At 49.6% G+C, this 20,474-nt stretch overlaps 1 protein-coding gene across 2 annotated transcripts in view; it reads left to right on the top strand.

Annotated features, from left to right (window-relative positions):
• LOC139754235 (uncharacterized) overlaps window positions 1-20,474 on the top strand; it is a 487,834-nt gene that overhangs the window by 400,712 nt on the left and 66,648 nt on the right. For both annotated transcript variants that reach the window (XM_071671545.1, XM_071671546.1), the window contains exon 4: window positions 2,257-2,286. In XM_071671545.1, the coding sequence (XP_071527646.1) occupies window positions 2,257-2,286 (30 nt within the window). The remainder of the gene's footprint in view (window positions 1-2,256; window positions 2,287-20,474) is intronic.

Here is a 20,474-nt window from a genome sequence, read left to right as displayed (position 1 = left end):
ACGGGGTCACAGACTTAGGCCAGAAATGTGCAAAGTATGTGTCGCTTTCGGGATTTTGGTCGCGTCACAGTTTGTGGTCAGGAGCGTCGCCCCCTAGATACCATAACTTTGTCAGTGTTTTTTCCCCCAAGCGCACGCCTCTCACCCTCTTGAATGTTGAGGTCACTCGCCAGGGGTTCAGTCTTGAGAGCTTTCTTAGGATGAAGTGTCGGGGTAGAGTGACAAGACTCGAGGATGTGAAGTTCGTTCATGGGTTCACTGTTGTGTTGGAGAGGCCTCCAGGGTGCTGACCATCGCATCTTAAACCATCACAACGGCTCGACGTGGCAGAGGCAGCGATAAATGTGTTGCATTGGCAGAAAAGCCAGACCCAACATTTAAGGTCAGGGCAGTGTGTTTGTGTGTGAGTGCGTCTGGTTCCGAAGTGTGGCTCGGGGGCTGTGTTCCTCTCCCCTCGCTGGGCCATCAATATTGTGTCCAGGTATAACCCGAAATGGGTTTCCATTAGATACGGATCCTTCATCCCGTGCTTAGAGCGTTTGCTGTGGATGTGTTTGGGTTAGATTACGAATATGTTGTGGTGTTGCCAGGAGCAGCCTATTTTCCACGCATCAATATTCATAGATATCTTTTGATGGAGGTTATATGCCATGCCGGAGCGGTATATGCACTCCAGTATAGTGGCGGATCTGGAGGGATATTTCCGTCCGCATTGATTGCCTTCCACAGTAATGGAAGGTCGTGGTAATGCAGTATGTTTTCCAGGCTTTCTCATCCAGTGAGTGAGAGGATCGGTATAGAGTGTTGGGCGAAACTGAGTTTGTAAGCAGCCAGGGGTATCCAGCAAGAGCGGCCTCATCTTGATGAGGGTTAAATGACTTGAGGGAGGGTAAACGTAAGGTAAGAAGGCAGGGAGATTTAAGGGAAGCAGGGAGGGTATACGTAAGGTAAGAAGGCAGGAAGACTTAAGGGAGGGAGGGAGGGTATACGTAAGGCAAGGCAGGGAGACTTAAGGGAGGGAGGGAGGGTATACGTAAGGTAAGAAGGCAGGGAGATTTAAGGGAGGGATAGAGGGTACACGTACGGCAAGGCAGGGGGAGAGAGAAGTTACATCTGCTGTGAAAAGGGAGAGTAGGAGGAAAACCGAAAAGAAAATGAGCTTGGGTAAGGCTCGAGGGCTCTTTGAGGGCCACTTGACCCGGAGGCGTCCGCTGCTGTATACACACGGTGGGTGTGCTACTTGTGAGTGTGGTGGGTGTCCCCTCTGGCGTAGTTGGTTCCTTGGTTCCTTCCCCCCCACACACACCAGGGGACACCCCACGTGGTAAGTGGGGTCCACGTCTGGAGTTCCAGGCTAAGCACTGGAAAAAAATCTTTACCTCTCCGTGTCCTTCCCTTTCCCTCTGTACCTCTCCCATCTCTTTTTATATTTCCTTTAAGGCCAGGGCTGGGCGAGAACATCTGGTCCGTGGCTTCGAGACCTCGACTTCGAAAAATAAGATGAATAGTAATCATTGAACTGTCGGTTTATCGAGTACCCTCGATTGGAAAAGAACCAGCTCAGCTGTTGAGGTTAAGGTGATGCCATCTTGTGGGTACGTAGAGCGGAGTGCATTTGACACGAGCAAACAGACACACAACCTTAGTTCGAGCAACACACACACACACACACACACACACACACACACACACACACACACACACACACACACACACACACACCTTGGTTCGAGCAAACAAACACACACCAGGTGTGTGGGTGGGTTTCGACCACTGGAACTTGGTCTTATTGGACTGACAGTTGGTCTGTTGGCAGTATCGACTGGCTTTAAGTTGATGAACCTAAGTTCGTGGTATGGATTTACATATTCGTATACCATGCACATGCTAACGGGAGGAGTTGACGTATGGATATTTGTGTGTATGAACGACGTTGGCTGTGGTGAGTGAGTCGGGTGGTGATCTGGAGTTGAAGTGTTGTTATTTTGATGGTGGTCGAGGGTTAGTGTATCTGAGGCAGGCCGCCTTATCTGAGCGAGTGGTTTATCGACCACCCCTCCAGTCCCTCTCTCTCTCAGACATTGAGTATATTAAAGCTGTGTAATCAGACCATATGACCCCCATGATCTTACCACACACCACACCCCCACACACACACATTTTACCCCCCGCTTGTGTCTGCCATACTTTTTTTTTTTTTTTTTACGTTTTCTGTTTATCAGTGTTACTAATGTTTCTTTTTGTTTCGTTTTTCAGTGTGACAGCGAGAGTGACGGCGATAATAAGGTAAGTCGGAGCGTCGTACATGGGACTTCATGGAAAAGGGCCAGACAACAGGAGACCTGATGGTCTGTGACGATGTTTCAATGTTACAATCACCATCCTCTGCTGGAGGATGGTGATTGTATCGTACGTTCCTAATCTGGGTAGATGGAGACAGGGTAGTAAAGTAGAAGGCTCCTCCCCACCCAGCGCTACAGATGGAGACAGGGTAGTAAAGCAGAAGGCTCCTCCCCGCCCACCAATATAATCGGAGACAGGACAGTAAAGCATAGGTCTGAGGTTGACACATGATTGCCTGAAGAAGTTCTTCAGGAGGATAACCCCTGGCCTGTTATTAGTAGTAAACGATTCTCGGTCGTACAGGGACGTGGGGCCATTGGTGGAAGGTGCCCCACACGCTAATTGAAGGTTATGGTTTATTATATAGCTACAGATCCCTGTGTTTTACTGGGATGAAGATGTGGGCCCTTCGTATAATCATGTGATGATATTCGCTAATTATGATAGCTGGGATTATTTAGTGTATTGGGCGTGATAAACGAGACAGTTAATGAACATGGGGTTAAAAGCCCTTAGATGCCAATTACAATGCTTAACTACCAATTAGACATCATTATCGGAATATACACTTGGTGGTTGATAGCTATCCGAGCCAGTCTCCAATCTTCTTCCTCTTTCTTCTTTGAATTCTGATGCTGGTGTAAGTCAGAGGAGAGGAGGGGGCCGTCCGTGCGGGGCGAAGACCCTAACCAGTCTGACACCAAGAGCAGGAATGGTAGCAGACTCCCTCATGTGCATTGTTTTATCAACAAAGAGATAAGCTATGTACTGAGACCTCTCATCCACTCTCAAAATTTAGCGTTTATTGAAAGGGATTTGTTTTAATAGTTTTTTTTTCCCTGAATCTTTCTTCATCGTAAGTAATCAACGAATTTCTATCATTGCGTATGTATTGCCTGCTTGTCTATACTTTCATATGTTTTGTCTATAAAGTTTTCCAGTTTCCTGATGTATCTTCAGTAACTTCAGTCTTGTTACGCACGAGGGGATGATGGGTGGGAGACTTGGTGGTGGGGGGGGGGTTGGGACTTAGAGGACTGGACAGTTACCTGAAGGAAGCGATGGAGGCTTTGCATCCCCAACAAGTGAGTAGGTAATGAATCGGTTTCCCCTCGCTTCCGGGAGTTCCTCCACCCTCGCTTCCAGGAGTTCCTCCACCCTCGCTTCCAGGAGTTCCTCCACCCTTCGTCTTCTATCTTCCCCCCCACCTCGCGCTGGAAACCGGGTGTTTTATCTTGAGGACGCCACGTGAATAAGTGAGCCAAGGGTTTCGGGACGATGGGCAAACATGGAAAGTAAAGAAGTGTCGGGTTTTTTTTTGTGTGTGTGGGTGTGGGGTGGTGGGGTTGTAATTTGCCAGACGGTGTTTTGTGAAGATGGTTTTGTTTTTACGTCAGAGAGCATTGCGGCCGCCTTGGCTTTCAGTTTTGTAAGAAAGGTGGGTGGTGGGGAGGAGGAAAGACGGCAGAGGAACGAGAGAGAGAGATGTATAAAGTGAGTGGACGAAGTACCGAGAGAGAGAGAGAGAGAGAGAGAGAGAGAGAGAGAGAGAGAGAGAGAGAGAGAGAGGGGTTTCAAGAGCCCCAGAGAGCGAGTGTTAAGCGGGAGGCGGAAGATGGTATAAAGCCGGTGATTCACGAGACCCTCCTCCAGGGCACGGCTCGAGAGGCCGGCTAAACATCGCCATCCTCGAGTGGAGGATGACTCAATGGCCTTCGACACCACACCCAGCACCCTCATGCTGGAAGGATGGCTCAAGACCCTCATGCTGGAAGGGTGGCTCAAGACCCTCCTTCCTGGAAGGGTGGCTCAAGACCCTTCTTCCTAGAAGGGTGGCTCAAGACCCATCTTCCAGGAAGGGGAGCCCAAGACCCTATATCCTGGAAGGGGAGCCCAAGAGCCTAAATCCTGGAAGGAGAGTCAAGACCCTAAATCCTGGAAGTGGAGCCCAAGACCATAAATCCTGGAAGGGGAGCCTGAGACCCTATATCCTGGAAGAGGAGCCCAAGGCTCTAAATCCTGGAAGGGGAGCCCGAGACCCTATATCCTGGAAGAGGAGCCCAAGGCCCTATATCCTAGAACGAAGACCCTATTACCTGGAACGGACGTCCGAGACCCTGTGCCCTGTAAGCGTTTTCCAAGACCCTCCTTCCTGGAAGGGACGCCCAAGTCTTTGCCAAATGGAAGTGTCACATGCGCAGACAGTTGTCAAAACCACCTGCCGCTTGTTCGTCTTGGGTTACACAGCTGGTGATGTTTATGCTGACCAACAGAGGACACCTTTATGGACTCATGGTTAGAGGTAGTGAGGGGTTAGTTGTGTTTTAGATGCTTGGGAACTGTTGGTGTGGGGGTAGTTGGTGTTACGGATGCTTGTTAACTTGGTCAGGGGGGTAGTTAGGGTTTTAAGAAGCGTGTTAGTTGTTGATGAAGGAGTAGTTGTTGATGCTGACGTATCACAGAGGTAGCGAGGGGTACCTGGTGTTGAAGACGCTGCTCAAATTGTTGGCGAGGAAGGGCAATTGTTGGGAGACATGTCACGAGGAGATGAGGAGTCGCATGATCCTCAGTATTTGTGGAGCGACCTTGTGGGGTTCAAGACGGGAGCGACCTTACCACGACCTTGATGGGTTCAGACGGAAAAGCATTAGTACAGAGAGATGGTTGAGAGTGGGGTGAGAGAGAGAGAGAGAGAGAGAGAGAGAGAGAGAGAGAGAGAGAGAGAGAGAGAGAGAGAGAGGTTGTGTGCGGTGAATGAGCTGTTGGAGTGCCACTTATAAAGGGCGGATGGAAGGGTGTTGAAGTACCTCTCTCTCTCTCTCTCTCTCTCTCTCTCTCTCTCTCTCTCTCTCTCTCTCTCTCTCTCTCCCTAAGCTGTTGCTTCCGCGCCTTTCTTTCAGTAACAAATGACAAGATGCTCTTTTTTTCTTCTCTTTTTTTATATCTCTTCTCTTCTTCTTCATGCCTCCTCTTTTGTTTTCGTAAAGCTCTTGTATTGTTGTATATTTGCCTATTGCATTTTATATTTTGAGATGTGGAGAGTGTATGTCTTTGTTACCTCTCTCTCTCTCTCTCTCTCTCTCTCTCTCTCTCTCTCTCTCTCTCTCTCTCTCTCTCTCTCTCTCTCTCTCTCTCTCCAAGTCCTTCACTGCTGTATATTGTGATGTTTAAAGTACCCTTGTCATTGTTTTTGTCTCGGGCATCAGTGGGCTCCTCCTCCTCCTCCTCCTCTTGCCCCTTCGTGTGGTGCTGGAACAGTCCCGAACTGCCTTGATCTGCTGTGGCTGAGGTCATGGGACGCGGCTGGCCTAAGGAGCTACACAGCCCAGAAAATCCATATTAACATATCAGAAGGCTCCAGTGGACGGGTGGGCAGAGAGAGAGAGAGAGAGAGAGAGAGAGAGAGAGAGAGAGAGAGAGAGAGAGAGAGAGAGAGAGAGGGTTGAAGTGGGTGCTCGGGAGAGAGGGGGGTCTGGAATGTGATGCGGGCCCTTGAGAGGAACGGGACGAGATAGAACTGAAGGAAATTATAGAAGAAGAAGAAGAAGAAGAAGAAGAAGAAGCAGCAGCAGCAGGACGATCAAGATTGGGTTGTGATGAGTTTTTATTTTTTTATACCCTGGTCGTGATGTTGGGTTGTACAGAACCAGGCCGGGTTTCATACAAGTACCTCCACTTTCGTGTTGCACCTTCATATATATATATATATATATATATATATATATATATATATATGGAGGGGGGGGGGGGTATTTGGCCACTCAAGTGTGGGAAATTACTTAGAATAAAAGCCAGTATTTCCATGTTTATTGTAGGTGATGTTTTGTATTTCTCTCTCTCTCTCTCTCTCTCTCTCTCTCTCTCTCTCTCTCTCTCTCTCTCTCTCTCTCTCTCTCTCTCTCCACACCGAGTCCGTGAAGAGGCTCTTAAAATAAACTTAATGGGGTCCCTGAATAGGCAGGCTCTCCGAATAAGCTTTGTGGAGTGTGGAGGAGGAGGAGGAGGAGGAGTCCTCTCAAAATAAGCTTAGTAAGGTCCCTGAAGAGTCACTCAAAACAAGCTTGATAAATTCTCTGAAGAGGCTTTCCAGTGTCAGCTTAGTATCTCCCCTGAAGAGCCTCTCACTGTAAGCTTTAATGAGTTTCAAGAGTCTCTCTCTAAATAAGTTTATTGCAGGGGAGTCGGCGAAGAGTCTTCCAGAACTCGGAGTTTTAAACTCCTTGGAAAAGACTCTTGAAATAAGCGAATGAAATCCCTCGAAGACGTTCTCAGAGTGAACTTCGAAAAAAAAAAAATCTGTTCCCTTAAAAGCAAACGGAACATTGCTGACCAACTCGTTCTCACTAGATGCACTCGTGGAATTCTGCAGGGAGCATACAGGTATAAGATTGCATCCTAGTGGACTGGGTAGCTGTAAACTCACTGTAGACAGTTCTGGCGAATTGTGATCGTTTGCAGGAGCGTTTGGCGGGTATAGTGAAGGGGGGAGAGGGCGCGTGCAGGTGTAGTGAAGATGAGGGTTGACGAAAGGTCGAATTAAATGCTCGTAAGGGGTCGGTCGACAAGAGTACCTGTCGAGAAGACCATCACTGATAGTGGAACGCGAGGGGTAACTGAAATGTGAGAAAGACACTTGAGAAAGTATCTGGTGAAGTAGGGGAAAGAATGAACATGCAGAAGGAGAACGAAACTCGGAATAGTGAAGATGTATAAGGAGACTAAGAACACGTAAGACCAGTGACGTATAGCAAGGGAGCTTGGCAACGTACGATGATGGATGTCATCAGAAGGAAGGTAGGAAAACAAAGCACGAAGCAACCAAAACGGGAAACGGGGCCAGAGTGATTAAAATGACAACACAGGTTGTCGTTTTTTGCATCTTGCCGGATCATTGAGTCAGGTGGCAGACATTCCCCTCCTGTGTCTTGCACTGAGCTGGATCATTCTAGTCTGTGATGGTCATTCCCCAACAGCAAAAGCTTCCAAACGGGACCATGGCGATCTGTGGTGGACGTCTTCCCTCCTCCTCCAGTCACTTGCTGTGTAAGCCGATCACATCAGTCCTGTGGTGGGCACTTCTTTCCAGACACTTGCTCTGTGGTAGGACGCCTCCCTCCAGCCACTTGTCGTCTCTTATCTAGCCACTTTGCTCGTGTGCGACGTTGAAGGACACGCGCCGAAAACCTCCCCAATTTGTTGAAGACCCTCTCACGACACGCACATCTCTACGTGGTTTGTCGTCTGCTGTTTTACCCGCGTCATTGGCGGAGGGGGCGCCTCCAACCCTCGTATTATCTTATGTGGACCTTCCGTTACCTTACGTTTAGCTTCGCGTACCTTGCGCTTGCGTAACTTACGTTTAAATACCCCGTCATTATTGCGACGGTACGGCATCTGAGTACGTCGGTTCAGGCTCTGGAGTACGACATTTCAGGCCTTTTGAAGAAGACGGAACGGCCCCATAAGCAAAGACGGTACGACCCTTGAGGTATAATGGCCCGGCCCTTGAGGGATTGAAGTAGTATACGATTAATGATGGCTGAGCCAGTGTGAAGGAGCGTACACGTGTAATGTAGTTGTGGCGAGTTCTGGCGGGGTTCTTTTGGTTGGAGGTGTATGATAGGGAGCGAAGTCGAGTGTGGCCGTTAAGGGTTTGGAGTTTGGGGGGCTCATGATAAAGGATAAGGAAGAACGTGTCATCATCGGTGTGTGGTGTGATGTGGACGAAGGGAGGGTGTTGTGGTGAGGACGTGGCCTTCGGCTGCTCCCGCGGCTGATGGGTTTTACGGCAGCGTGTAAGTTGTCCCTTGGGATTTAGGGCGAAGCGTGCATGTGCTCTCGGCCCCCCCTCTCTCTCCCGCGACAAGCGGCTCGGGACGCGTTCAAATACACTTTCCCAATGTGTCTTAGGGGGGGCGACGCCTGAGCGCGATACATGTGTCGGTGCTGGCGGCCGTGCCGACTGATCTAGGGGGGGACCAGCGCTCCGAACGTGGCCGGGTTCTCTGATGGGAGGTCTCCATGCCACAGGCTCAGACTCGCACTCACGATAGGATACCATAGGGATAGGACACGTAGGACAGGACACACACACACACACACACACACACACACACACACACACACACACACACACACACACACACACACACATCAGGGTTAGGAGGTGTCGTCGTGGAGTTTCGTCAGAGTTGTTGACCATCAACCCCCTCCACAATCCTCGGGGCTGTGGCCAGGTGTTGCGCGGTATGCGGCCGGTACCTGCGTCTGTAAAGACACACACACACACCCCAGGTACCTCGCGTCCGCACCATTCCACACAGCTCGCCGCTGGGGCGTTGGTGCTGTGTGGGGTGGTGTCGTCCATCTCGTCACGCCAGTCGGAGGAAGAAGAAAGAATCGGGCTAGAATTTTTTTCGGAATCCAGGCAAGAAAACGGGAGGCACTTAAGAGTACCGAAGCGTGGTGGTAGAAGCAGGTCATTTATTCATTAAAATGATAGTGAGTGAGTTTTAATTCCTTTAAGTATTCAGTAGAAACGCTATGACGTGCACAGAACATGTACACACACACACACACACACACTCGGCAAACTTGAGTGGATAGAATCACCTACATCGATGGATGTGAGGCAGAGACCAAGAGATGACCGGGGACAGAAACGCTTCGAGCGCCACCTCAAAGTGCTTCGCCAAGTCGCTCGCTTGGCCTTGTCGGCGCCCTGACAGTATGGTACGGTAAGCTCCACCACGCCATCATGGGAGTGAGGGAGAGAGAGGAGTGAGTGAGGGGGGGAGGGCGAGGGAGAAGACCTTTAGAAATAGACACGTTAGACCTGACGCTAGTCTGCTTAGGGATAGACGTGTCTCGGCGTCCATTGCCACAGTGGCGGGACGGCCTCCCCCCAGAACGCAACCTTATAATGGGTGTGTGTGGAGTGTGTCTCCTCAATTTGACAGGCGTGTGTGAGGGGGAGAGAGAGAGAGAGCTGTGCCGGGACGAGTCTTCACGCTGCTCACACTGAGTGGCTTAAGGGGAGAAAAACACGATTTTTTGGGAGTTTTTTTATTCTCTTTTCTTTTGTAAGAGTTTTTGACCATATCCCCGGCCGTCCACACACACACACACACACACACACACACACCGGGACCTCTTTTTTGTGGTGTTAGGGTTTTGTCCTGTGTGTGTGTGTGTGTGTGTGTGTGGTCCGTATGTATTGCCTGGAGAACTGAAGTCTTAAATGTTACTGTGGAAGAACCTTTAGTTTCGCTCAGTAAGGTAGTATGTCAAGCATTTATCATCATTATTATTTTTATTATTATGTATTATTATTTATTATTTATGCCGACCAAAATATCATTTATTGAGATAATCTGCCAACTGTATGTAAGGGCGTAAGCCTCTCGTCTCGTCTCAGCCCCTCACTACGGCCAATATATATATAATTTTACGTTTTTTCAGGTCGGCTACCATGCCTCCCAGCCAGCCAGCCAGCCAGCAGTCTGTTTACATCTCTTTGGCCTCCCGTTTTTTTCCCCACCCTGACTCACTGATGGTCATAGGAGGGACTCGTTTATTTTTTTTTTCCCCAGTGTCGTCGTCGGGCATCCGGTGTTTAGTGTGTGATTAATGAGGCTTGTTGTCGGGGTTTATGTTGGGTGATATGCTGGCTGAGAGACCCGGGCTCTCTCTCTCTCTCTCTCTCTCTCTCTCTCTCTCTCTCTCTCTCTCTCTCTCTCTCTCTCTCTCTCTCTCTCTCCTCTCTCTCTCTCTCTCTCTCTCTCTCTCTCTCAAGTGGCAGTGTAGGCTTATAACGACCGCCTATCACCTTTGTAGTGTCGATGTATTTTGTAACCCGCTGTTGTACCTGCCTCCACCTACTCTCTCTCTCTCTCTCTCTCTCTCTCTCTCTCTCTCTCTCTCTCTCTCTCTCTCTCTCTCTCTCTCTCTCTCTCCCCCAGGCCACGTAACCCTTCAAGGCCCATACCGTCACTGAAATGCTCTGCTTCCGTAAATCCAGACCCAGTGAAGACACTTGAAGGGGAAAAAATGAATTGTGTACCTGAATTTCGGAAGCTTGGTAGACGAATGTGTTGTTTGTATTGACCACTTCTTTAACTTTCCCATCGGTGTGGTTAAAGTTTGCTCTCTGTCTGCTTCAATGAGCTACTTGGAATTGAATAAGTGTGACTGTGAGTTTTTACGGTATTGAATACTAAACCTGGAGTTTGACTGATGCGAATCGCCCTTCAGTTTAAGGTATGTATCGCCTGGCTGAAGATCTGTCCAGTCGTGCTTTAGGCGCTTGCCGTCGTGCTCAAGGCTTGTGTTCTCGTGCTCAAGGCTTGAATCGTCGTGCTAAAGGGTCGAATCGTCGTGCTCAAGGCTTGTATTCGTCGTGCTCAAGGCTTGAATCGTCGTGCTCAAGGCTTGAATCGTCGTGCTCAAGGGTCGAACCGTTGTGTTCAAGGACCGTACCGTCGTGCTCAAGGGTGGAACCGTTGTGCTGAAGGACCATACCGTCGTGCTCAAGGCTCGTACCGTCGTGTTCAAGGGTCGAACCGTTGTGCTCAAGGCTCTTACCGTCGTCCCTCAAGGCTCGTGCCATCGTGCTCTGGAGAATAACAATTTACTGCATCTTTTGCGAGCGTGCCGTGCCTGGCCTGCGTTATGAGGGGACAGGATTTGTAGCGCGAGTAACGCACACAAGTTGTGTGTCTGTGGTGCAATTACTTATTTGTAGTGTACGGGGAGGGAGTTTACACTCGTGGGACCTCATCTCTTGTTTGCTGGAGAGAGAGGATTCAGGCACTGCAGACTCTGGTGTGTGTGTGTGTGTGTGTGTGTGTGTGTGTGTGTGTGTGTGTGTGTGTGTGCGAAATGGGCGGGTCTTTGGTTGGCCGGCTGGACACGTTTCAGGAAATCCTCACACCTCTGCAGTAGCACCACCACCACCAGCAGTTGCCCAGGCGTGGGGGAGGCCCGTGATGGAAGTGGCGGTGGAAGAGGAGACCGTAGCTCAGGGCGGAGATGTTAAGAGTGTGGTGGACCATACCTGAGGAGGGCTTGATGAAGGCCACTTCCTGGGAATGGGGGTGGTTGAGGTGTGTAATGGAAGAAGGAAAGATTAAACATCTTCATAAGGCCGGTGTGTGAGAGAGAGAATGCTGGATGTTCCTCCCTTCTGTAGAAGCGAGGCAGATGCTGGATGTCCCTCCCCTCTTCAGGAGAGAGAGGGAGATATGTTGGATGTTCCTCCCTTCTGCAGGAGAGAGAGAGATATGTTGGATGTCCCTATACCTTCTGCAGGAGAGAGGCAAATACTGGATGTCCCTCCCTCCCTTCTTCAGGAGAGAGGGGGAGATATGTTGGATGTCCCTCCCTTCTGCAGGAGAGATATGTTGGATGTCCCTCCCTTCTGCAGGAGATAGAGAGATGTGTTGGATGTCCCTCCCTTCTGCAGGAGAGGAGGAGGTGGTGGTGGTGGTAGTAGTAGTAGTAGGGGGTTCCCAGCCTCACCTTGTGTGGCGGGGAGGGTGGGCTGGCCGCCCTCTGGCTCCTCACTCCGGGTAATGGCAGGTTTAAGCCAAGGTTAGTGGGTTGGGGCTTCATGTCGTGACTGGCCATTACAGGTTATAATTCTGTTAATTTGTCAGTGGTGCGGGGTGGGTTTTTTTTTTGTTTCCTTGGCCCAGGTTTGCAATGCTATTTGCATCCCCGTCGTTTCGCCCGCTCACGCAAGTTCCAGTGGAAGTTTGTTTGTAAAAGGAGTTTTGGTTTTAATTTTTTTACCCATATTTCTAAAGTTTACCCCTCGAAGCATTTTTTTTTTTTTTTTTGCTTCTTTTTTTAATACGCTCCGATCTGTTTTAGGGGGAATTCGATTCGGTATTTTCGCCATAAGTTTGTCCATTAAAACATTTTGATTTTCATTGTGATCTTATCTTAGGTTTCCCGTCTGAATGTATATGTTTTTTTCCCCCGTTTTTTTCCCCCCTTTCCATAAGACTGTCCTCTTCCAGAGGTTTCGGGTCTTGAATCGAGAAGTCGGATCCAGGGACCACCTCTTCTGCGTATCTGCATCCTTTTTTTCTCTCCACCTCTCTCTCTCTCTCTCTCTCTCTCTCTCTCTCTCTCTCTCTCTCTCTCTCTCTCTCTCTCTCTCTCTCTCTCTCTCTCTCTCTCTCTCTCTCCCTCTCTCCTTGAAGCGGGGTCTCGCTGTGTGGCGTCCATTTCCCCCGTTCTCCCTCCTTCCCTCCCAAACTCCATTTTTTATGAGGGCGCACTTTGGCCATTTGTATGATAATGTGTTGGGGTCGGGGCAGGCTGGCGTAGTGTTTAGCACCCGCCGGGGAATAGTGTGTCCCGTGCGTGCTGCCGGAGGGGAATCGCCCCTGGGAAGGCTCTCTCTCTCTCTCTCTCTCTCTCTCTCTCTCTCTCTCTCTCTCTCTCTCTCTCTCTCTCTCTCGTAGAAGGCAGAATCCGTCTTTCTCCGTCGTAGACTTGCCATCGCTACCCGTCTTCGTGTTCGTGTGTCGTAGGTGTCAGAATGTATATATATTTTTCTCTCCTGTCGTAAATCCACTCCCAGATATCTAAAACACTTTATTTCCTCCAGTTTTTCTCCATTCAAACTTACCTCCCAAGTACACCTGTAGCTTTCTTCGTCGTAGGCGCCGGAGTGTGTTTCCTCCTGCCACAGACCACAGCGGGATCTGTTCTCTTGCAGAAGGCGCTATAAGGATAAAGATCATACCTGATGTTGAAGATTTGTTCCCTTCTCGGCGCGCGTGAGCTCATCTGTGGCAGGTGTGGAGATGTTCTGTCTGCTGTATTCTTGTGGCAGCCACTTCTGTTAAATGTCTAGGGTGGTCAAGGTCTGTACTTCAGCATTTTAAGAAGAAAGGAGTTTGTGGCAGCCACTTCTATTAAATGTCTAGGGTGGTCAAGGTCTGTCCTTAAGCATTTTAAGAAGAAAGGAGTTCGTGTGAATATGAGGAGTACAAGAGGAAGTGGCAGGTCAAGAGAAGTGATGATGATGATGATGATGTATTGATGTTGGTATGTTTTGATTCTAGGGGTACCAGAATCAATACACCATCATCACTTCTCTGGACCTGTCACTTCCTCTTGGACTCCTCCTATTCACACGAACTCCTTTAAACTCCTTTCTCCTTAAGCTGTTTAAGGCTGCCACCCATATAGACCCACAGCAGCAGCAACGATGGTGGTGTTGGTGTGCAGGGCAAGCACCTGGTGCGGCGGGAACCCCACACAACATTAAAGCCCCACATAATTCTCTCCCAATCGATGGCGACACACAATCTGGCCTGGGTATCGGATATCACTTCTCTCCCCGGTAATTCGGTATCGGAAATGTCCCCTGATAGAGAGTAATGCCTCTTGCACTCTCCCCCCTCCACGCCTTCGTTCTTTGTGCTCCTCTCTTCATCCTCGTTTACTTTAACCCATTCTCTTCTCGCCCCTTTTCTATAACCCCCCCTTTTTTCCCCCTTCCTTTTTTTCTCTCTCTCTTCGTCATCCATTCACGTACCTTGGCTTCTACCGGGTGTGGATTTCCGGCGTGGGATGGGGGATGTGGGTGGATGTAGGGGCGGCAGGGTGATGAAAGGTCGGCTGGGTAGCGGCTAGAGGGACGGCTGGGTGGCTGGAGGGATGACTCGATGTTTGGAAGGTCGGCTGGGTGGTTAGAAGGTCGGCCAGACGGCTGGAAGGTCGGCTGGGTGGCTGGAGAGGCGCAGGAGAGAGAGAGAGAGAGAGAGAGAGAGAGAGAGAGAGAGAGAGAGAGAGAGAGAGAGAGAGAGAGAGAGAGAGAGAGAGAGAGAGCTCTCCAGGCACGGAGAGGGGCGCCTGTTTTTTGCCGGGGGTAGTGAGCGAGTGAGTTTATCCCGATATAATCTCTTGTTAAGTCTTGTTATTGTGAAGGGAGAGGATCACCACCTTGTACCTGGTTGAGGTTCTTCGGGAGAAGAGCTGCAGTTTTACTCCCTCATGATCTGTATTATTCTTTTTTTTCTCCTCGGCTGCTTTACCCGCCTGCCTCCGTCTACGTAGATTGGTGGTGGTAGGACTACTGTTCCTGTCCTCCTGCTGCAGATAACCCTCGTCATAGACCATCGGGTCTTCTGTTATCTGGTCTTCCCGTGTGACTCGTCCCTGTCCTCCTCCAGCCTGGATTCCTCGGATGATGTCGTTGTGTTTGATGTTCTACAGGCGAGAGGAACAGCAGCAGGTCGAATGTAAACAAGTCTCTCTCTCTCTCTCTTTTATGGAATGGAGGGAACCCCTTTATCATCATCTCTTCGTTGACCCCTATCTTGTTCCTCCCTCGAGGTTGCCGTTCGGCTATATTTCCAATGAGGAATGTTGCCACTTGTGTGTGTGTGTGTGTGTGGCAGTTGCCATGCCGGGATACTCGTCAGATCTCAGGGGGAGATATTGAGGTAGGTTCCCCCCCCCCGTCCGACCACAGTGGTTGAAAGAGAGGGAGAAAAAAAGGGGGGGGAGGGAAATAACCCATAATCACTTAGGTTTTGTAATGAGGCGGTTGGTACCACAGCATGGTTGGTTGGTTGGTTGGTTGGTTGGTTGGGTTGAGCCATCACGAGAGGTGTGCTGTGACTGGAGTCTGTTACCGTCACAGTGACTCTTGCGTGACGGGCTCCCGGCGAACGTCACAGGATGAGCAGAACTTGTCATCCCTCTGGTACACCAGGAGAGCTGTCTGTGGTCATCGGCACGACCTGGAGTACGACAGGGTACGACCTTTTGAGCTCGCGGCGGGGGATTCGACCCTTGGAGGCACGACGGGCTGGTCCTTGACCAGATCCATAATGATCAGGGCAGAAGCCAGAGGCTATCATATCCAAGGGTCGTAACGTCGTCTTCGAGGGCTGTCATAACCTTGCGTGCTCGGGGGGCTGGTTCGCCGTCGTGCTCCACAGTCGTACCGCCGTGCGTTTGGAACGCAAACGTCGTGCTCAAGGGTCGTACCACGATGCGCAAGGGGTGTCCCCTTTTATCTTGTTGTTTATTATCGTGATATGCACCAAGTCTTGTACTGGTAGTATGGGCGAAGGGTCCATGGCTAGGGGTAGGTGGAGGCCAGTACAGACCGCACAGCGGATACAGAACGTCAGTGTAGGAGGGTGACCAGATGGGCCGGAGGAGCCAGAAGGATGCTCCTCCTCCTCCTACTTCCCTCTCCCTCCCTCTCTTTCTCTCTCTCTCTCTCTCTCTCTCTCTCTCTCTCTCTCTCTCTCTCTCTCTCTCTCTCTCTCTCTCTCTCTCTCTCTCTCTCTCTCTCTCTCTCTCTCTCCTCCCGTCCGTCAGAGGAGGTGGGAAGGTCTAGGCTACATCAACAACACGATGCGGAGTTACAGGATAGCAAGTGATACAGACGGTAACGTGTGTGTGTGGAACAACATTTGTGTTGGTACAAAAACCTGAGTATGAAGCAAGTCATACACGTGTGTGTGTGTGTGTGTGTGTGTGTGTGTGCAGAATGTCTCGTAAACAGTGATAGTAATTCGTGGGTAGGTGGAGGGAACATTTGTCATTTGCGTTGCGTTATTTACACAAGCAAATTACATTATATATATATATATATATATATATATATATATATATATATATATATATATATATATATATATATTGGAAAGGATCACAATTTTGTTCGTTATCAAGATATTCCTATGAGTCCACGGGGAAAATGAAACAAGATAAGTTCCCAAGTGCACTTTCGTGTAATAATCACGTCATCAGGGGAGACACAAGAGAGAAATATAAGTCAGTTGATATACATCGAAGAGACGAAGCTAGGACGCCATATTGAGGTGTGCGTTTGACGCTGAGTACAGTAGCCAACACCGATAGCGATACGAAAGTTCGGAAATACATTACAGATGAGACTTATACAATGTACTGACAGAGGAGGGGAGGGAGGAGGGAGGGGCACATGTTAACGTCGACAGTAAATACAGAGAGGCCAAAGGTACAGCACGTTTCTCCCAGGATACATAGTGATAGCACGTCGTGTTTCAAAGTGGTTGTACCGACGCGTTGAAGATGGTAAAGGAATCAGAGAGAGAGAGAGAGTCGAACATCGCACCATGTGTTCTGCACTGCTCACTCCGTTACCGACCCGTTGAAGATGTTAAAGGAATCGAGAGAGAGAGAGAGAGAGAGAGAGAGAGAGAGAGAGAGAGAGACTCGAACATCGCACCATGTGTTCTGCACTGCTCACTCCGTTACCGAACCGTTGAAGATGTTAAAGGAATCGAGAGAGAGAGAGAGAGAGAGAGACTTGAACACCACACCATTTGTTCTGCACTGCTCACTCCGTGGACGTGTTCGCTTTTTCTTCGGACATATTTACAGCGAATTTGACATTGCTGAATAGAAAAACAGAGTTCGGTATCATGTCGCACCTTATCTGTCCTTATCGGGGACCCCGATTTACAGCGTTGTAATTGCTGGGACGGTACACGCACATGGTATCCCAGAGGACGTATTTTTGTATCGCCGTCCCCACATGGGATATCCCAACCAATTTTTTTTTTTTCTTCCTATCTTGTTCTACAAGTCGTTATCCAGATTCGGGAACCCGGGTTCAAATCTTTATAGGTTCGGTTCTCGAAGTCTTGAATATTTTTTTTCTCTCTCTGTTGGTTCCATCTCGTGTGTGTGTGTGTGGAGGTGTAGGGAATTGATGGGAGATGTGTCTCCAGCCAGCGGCGGGAAACCCTTGCCTCTCTCTCTCTCTCTCTCTCTCTCTCTCTCTCTCTCTCTCTCTCTCTCTCTCTCTCTCTCTCTCTCTCTCTCTCTCTCTCTCTCGTTCCCCCCTCCCCCCACCAAACAAGCTAGTTTAATGGTTCCGTGGAATTGAGTGGAATGGCTTTAATGGCCCTGGCATTTTATGGAGTGTAAAATCCCAGGAATGGCATTGGATTAGAGGAGAGGCGTGTAGTTTGATCTGAGTGGAAGTTCTTTTTTTTCCTTTTTTTCCCCCACAGTGTGTCGCTAGTTGTGTTTCGTCGGGGCTCTGGGGGGAAATAAATGGCCGTTGGGGATGATGATGTTGTGAGGATGTATTTGTTGTCAGTCGCCATCGATGGACGCGCGTTCGATGGTGAAGGGATTTCGGTGACTCTCTCTCTCTACCCCAGCCGGCTGTCGTGAGAGTGGCTTTCCATAGGTGGGGCATGGGCTTTGCCAAGCCCGACCCATAAGGGTTCAGGTTATAAATAAAGGCCAGGGGCCATCATAGCCATAGGGTTGCACCGTGGTGCTCATGGGTTGTTGAATTAACGTTTTTGCTTGACGGTCGTGCTCGAGGGTCGTACCGTCGTGTTCGTAGGGGGGCCGTAGCGTCGTGCTCGAGGGTCGTACCTTCGTGTTCGTAGGGGGGCCATAGCGTCGTGCTCGAGGGTCGAACCGTCGTGGTCTTGGGGGGGGGGGGCATAGCGTCGTGTTCAACGTTAGAAAAGTTCGAGATTCTTTCTTTACTGACAGCGACGTGTTCCTTGGACTGGTCTTGCGCCCCTTCCAGGTCCGTAAGAATAGGTCCTGGAAAACTCCTAAATCGTAACCTTCCTTAGGCAGTGTCGCGGCCTTGGACCAAAGTCTTCTCCCCTCGAGCCGTTCGTTCGCTGGCTGGACAGTTCACCCTCTCCAGCGAACGCAGTCGACAGCGAAAGGTTTACTGTTATTTGGTCTTTTACGATTTCGTCAGGTCTTTCCTTGGTGGTGGGGGGGTGTGTGTCTTGTCATATGACAGCTCGTTGTTCTCTCGAGTTTACGACGCACGATGATCCTCGACTCGTCGTCTTCATTTGTCATGACACACACACACACACACACACACACACACACACACACACACACACACACACACCGCCTCCTTGCCTCGTCTGGATTCTCAATCCGTTTTCCTCATTTTGTTTACGTTCCTGCCACGAATAAAAGTTTGAGGCATCAAGGGTAGGCGCGAGAGAGGTCTTTTCTCATTTTCTTTCCGTTGTTATGCAAATTGCCTCCTGTCTGGGCGTCCAAACGTCGAGGTTTCTGGCCGCGCCAAACGCTGTTGATGCTCGTGGTTTCCTGCCCATGGTAAGGGCTCTTTCGGAGGACACGTTGCCCCTTCATCCGCTGTCACAGCGTGTCCCTTGGTGCCTTTATATATGAAGGGCTTTTACCCCTCACAGCTGGGTCTGGGACCTTGCATTACGTCTACCTTAAATGATGGTTTGGAAGGTCTTCTACCCCAACAGCTGAGTCTGGGACCTTATCTTACCTTACCTTACGATGGTTTGGAAGGTCTTCTACCCCCACAGCTGGGTCTGGGACCTTATCTTACCTTACCTTACGATGGTTTGGAAGGTCTTCTACCCCCACAGCTGGGTCTGAGACCTTACCTTACGTATACCTTACGATGGTTTGGGAGGTCTTCTCCCCCCACAGCTGGGTCTGGGACCTTACCTTACCTTACGTATACCTTACGATGGTTTGGGAGGTCGTCTACCCCCACAGCTGGGTCTGGGACCTTACCTTACCTTACGTATACCTTACGATGGTTTGGGAGGTCGTCTACCCCCACAGCTGGGTCTGGGACCTTACCTTACCTTACGTATACCTTACGATGGTTTGGGAGGTCGTCTACCCCCACAGCTGGGTCTGGGACCTTACCTTACCTTACGTATACCTTATCTGTGTTCGTTCGATATTCCGTTGTACTTTTATGTTCTTGTCTCCTTTACCGGAGGTGCTGGTACGTTCCTCCGTTGGCAAACATGTCTTCGTTTTTGCCAGGTTTTAGTTCCCCTGTGTCTTCTGGTTGACGAAATTTTCTTACTTATATTCTCGTATCATTGGGAGAGGACCTAAGACCTACTAATGGAACCCCATAAATTCTATTGCTTGAAAATGAAAGTCCCTGAGGCCGTATTTGTATATGATCTCTTGACAAGATACTGCCAGAGTTATTTTAGAGACATCAAGCGCTCACCAAAGGACGATGAGATGCATATCTACATTATTGCCACACACCGTACTTGAATCAGTGGACCCATTCAGCGGGTGTTTTCATCTTATTTCCAACCCAGTGACAAAAAGCGGAGCAGTCCTCGCCAGACTGCCTCCACAACACGCGTGGCATCAGTGATCCTCCTCCCGTCTATATTTACCCCGGGAGGAGAGAGAGAGAGAGAGAGAGAGAGAGAGAGAGAGGAAGTGCTGGCTGGCATCTTTGCGCGTCTCTCATTCCGCCCCGACGTGTTCAACTGTCCTCCTTCCTGCACCTCTCTCTCTCTCTCTCTCTCTCTCTCTCTCTCTCTCTCTCTCTCTCTCTCTCTCGGGAATTTCCTTGACAAATCTATCTTGCCCTTTCCCCATCAACCAACACGTATTGTAAATATTTTCTTTTTCCAGTGGAATGGTTTCATCGTCACGTTTGTATATATTTCAGGTGTGTTCATTTTTGATTGATGGACACACATATATATTTCGGATGTTTTCTTTTTTGATTGATGGACACACACACACACACACACACACACACACACACACACACACACACACACACACAGAGGCATAGTAGTTGCGAAATTGCACAAGTGTGCATGGGAGTGCTCGAGACACGGGTTCGATCACTGAGGAGGAGGCTATCACTGGGGTTGGATCCTGCGTGATCTAGTGTGAGAATGACAAGGACACAGTCGCCTCCCCCCTCATCACTTCACCTGAATCTCCGACAGATAGACTAACGTATTTATTAGATCAATTTAATGATAGGATCATCCGTAATAAGGTCATATGGACCCGCAATCCAGAGTAAATTCACCTGGAAGATGAGGAAAAGGGTGAGGAGGGGTGTCACAGGTGTGCGAAGGAGTGGTGGCAGCGCGTGCTGTGGCTGCTAATGTAATACGACCGAAGCTACGCGTGTGTGTGTGTGTGTGTGTGTGTGTGTGTGTGTGTGTGTGTGGAGCATTTGGCCCTCGGTCGTTTTATGATTCACCCTGGGCCTATATAGCCTGCTGTACCAGCCCTGCTGTGCAATCATGCTGTATTGGCTTGCTTTACTGCCGGGATGTGCCGCCACTTCCCTC

This window comes from Panulirus ornatus, chromosome 16 (assembly GCF_036320965.1).
Source record: "Panulirus ornatus isolate Po-2019 chromosome 16, ASM3632096v1, whole genome shotgun sequence".
NCBI lineage: Eukaryota > Metazoa > Arthropoda > Malacostraca > Decapoda > Palinuridae > Panulirus > Panulirus ornatus.
This window is presented reverse-complemented; position numbering and strand designations above follow the sequence as displayed.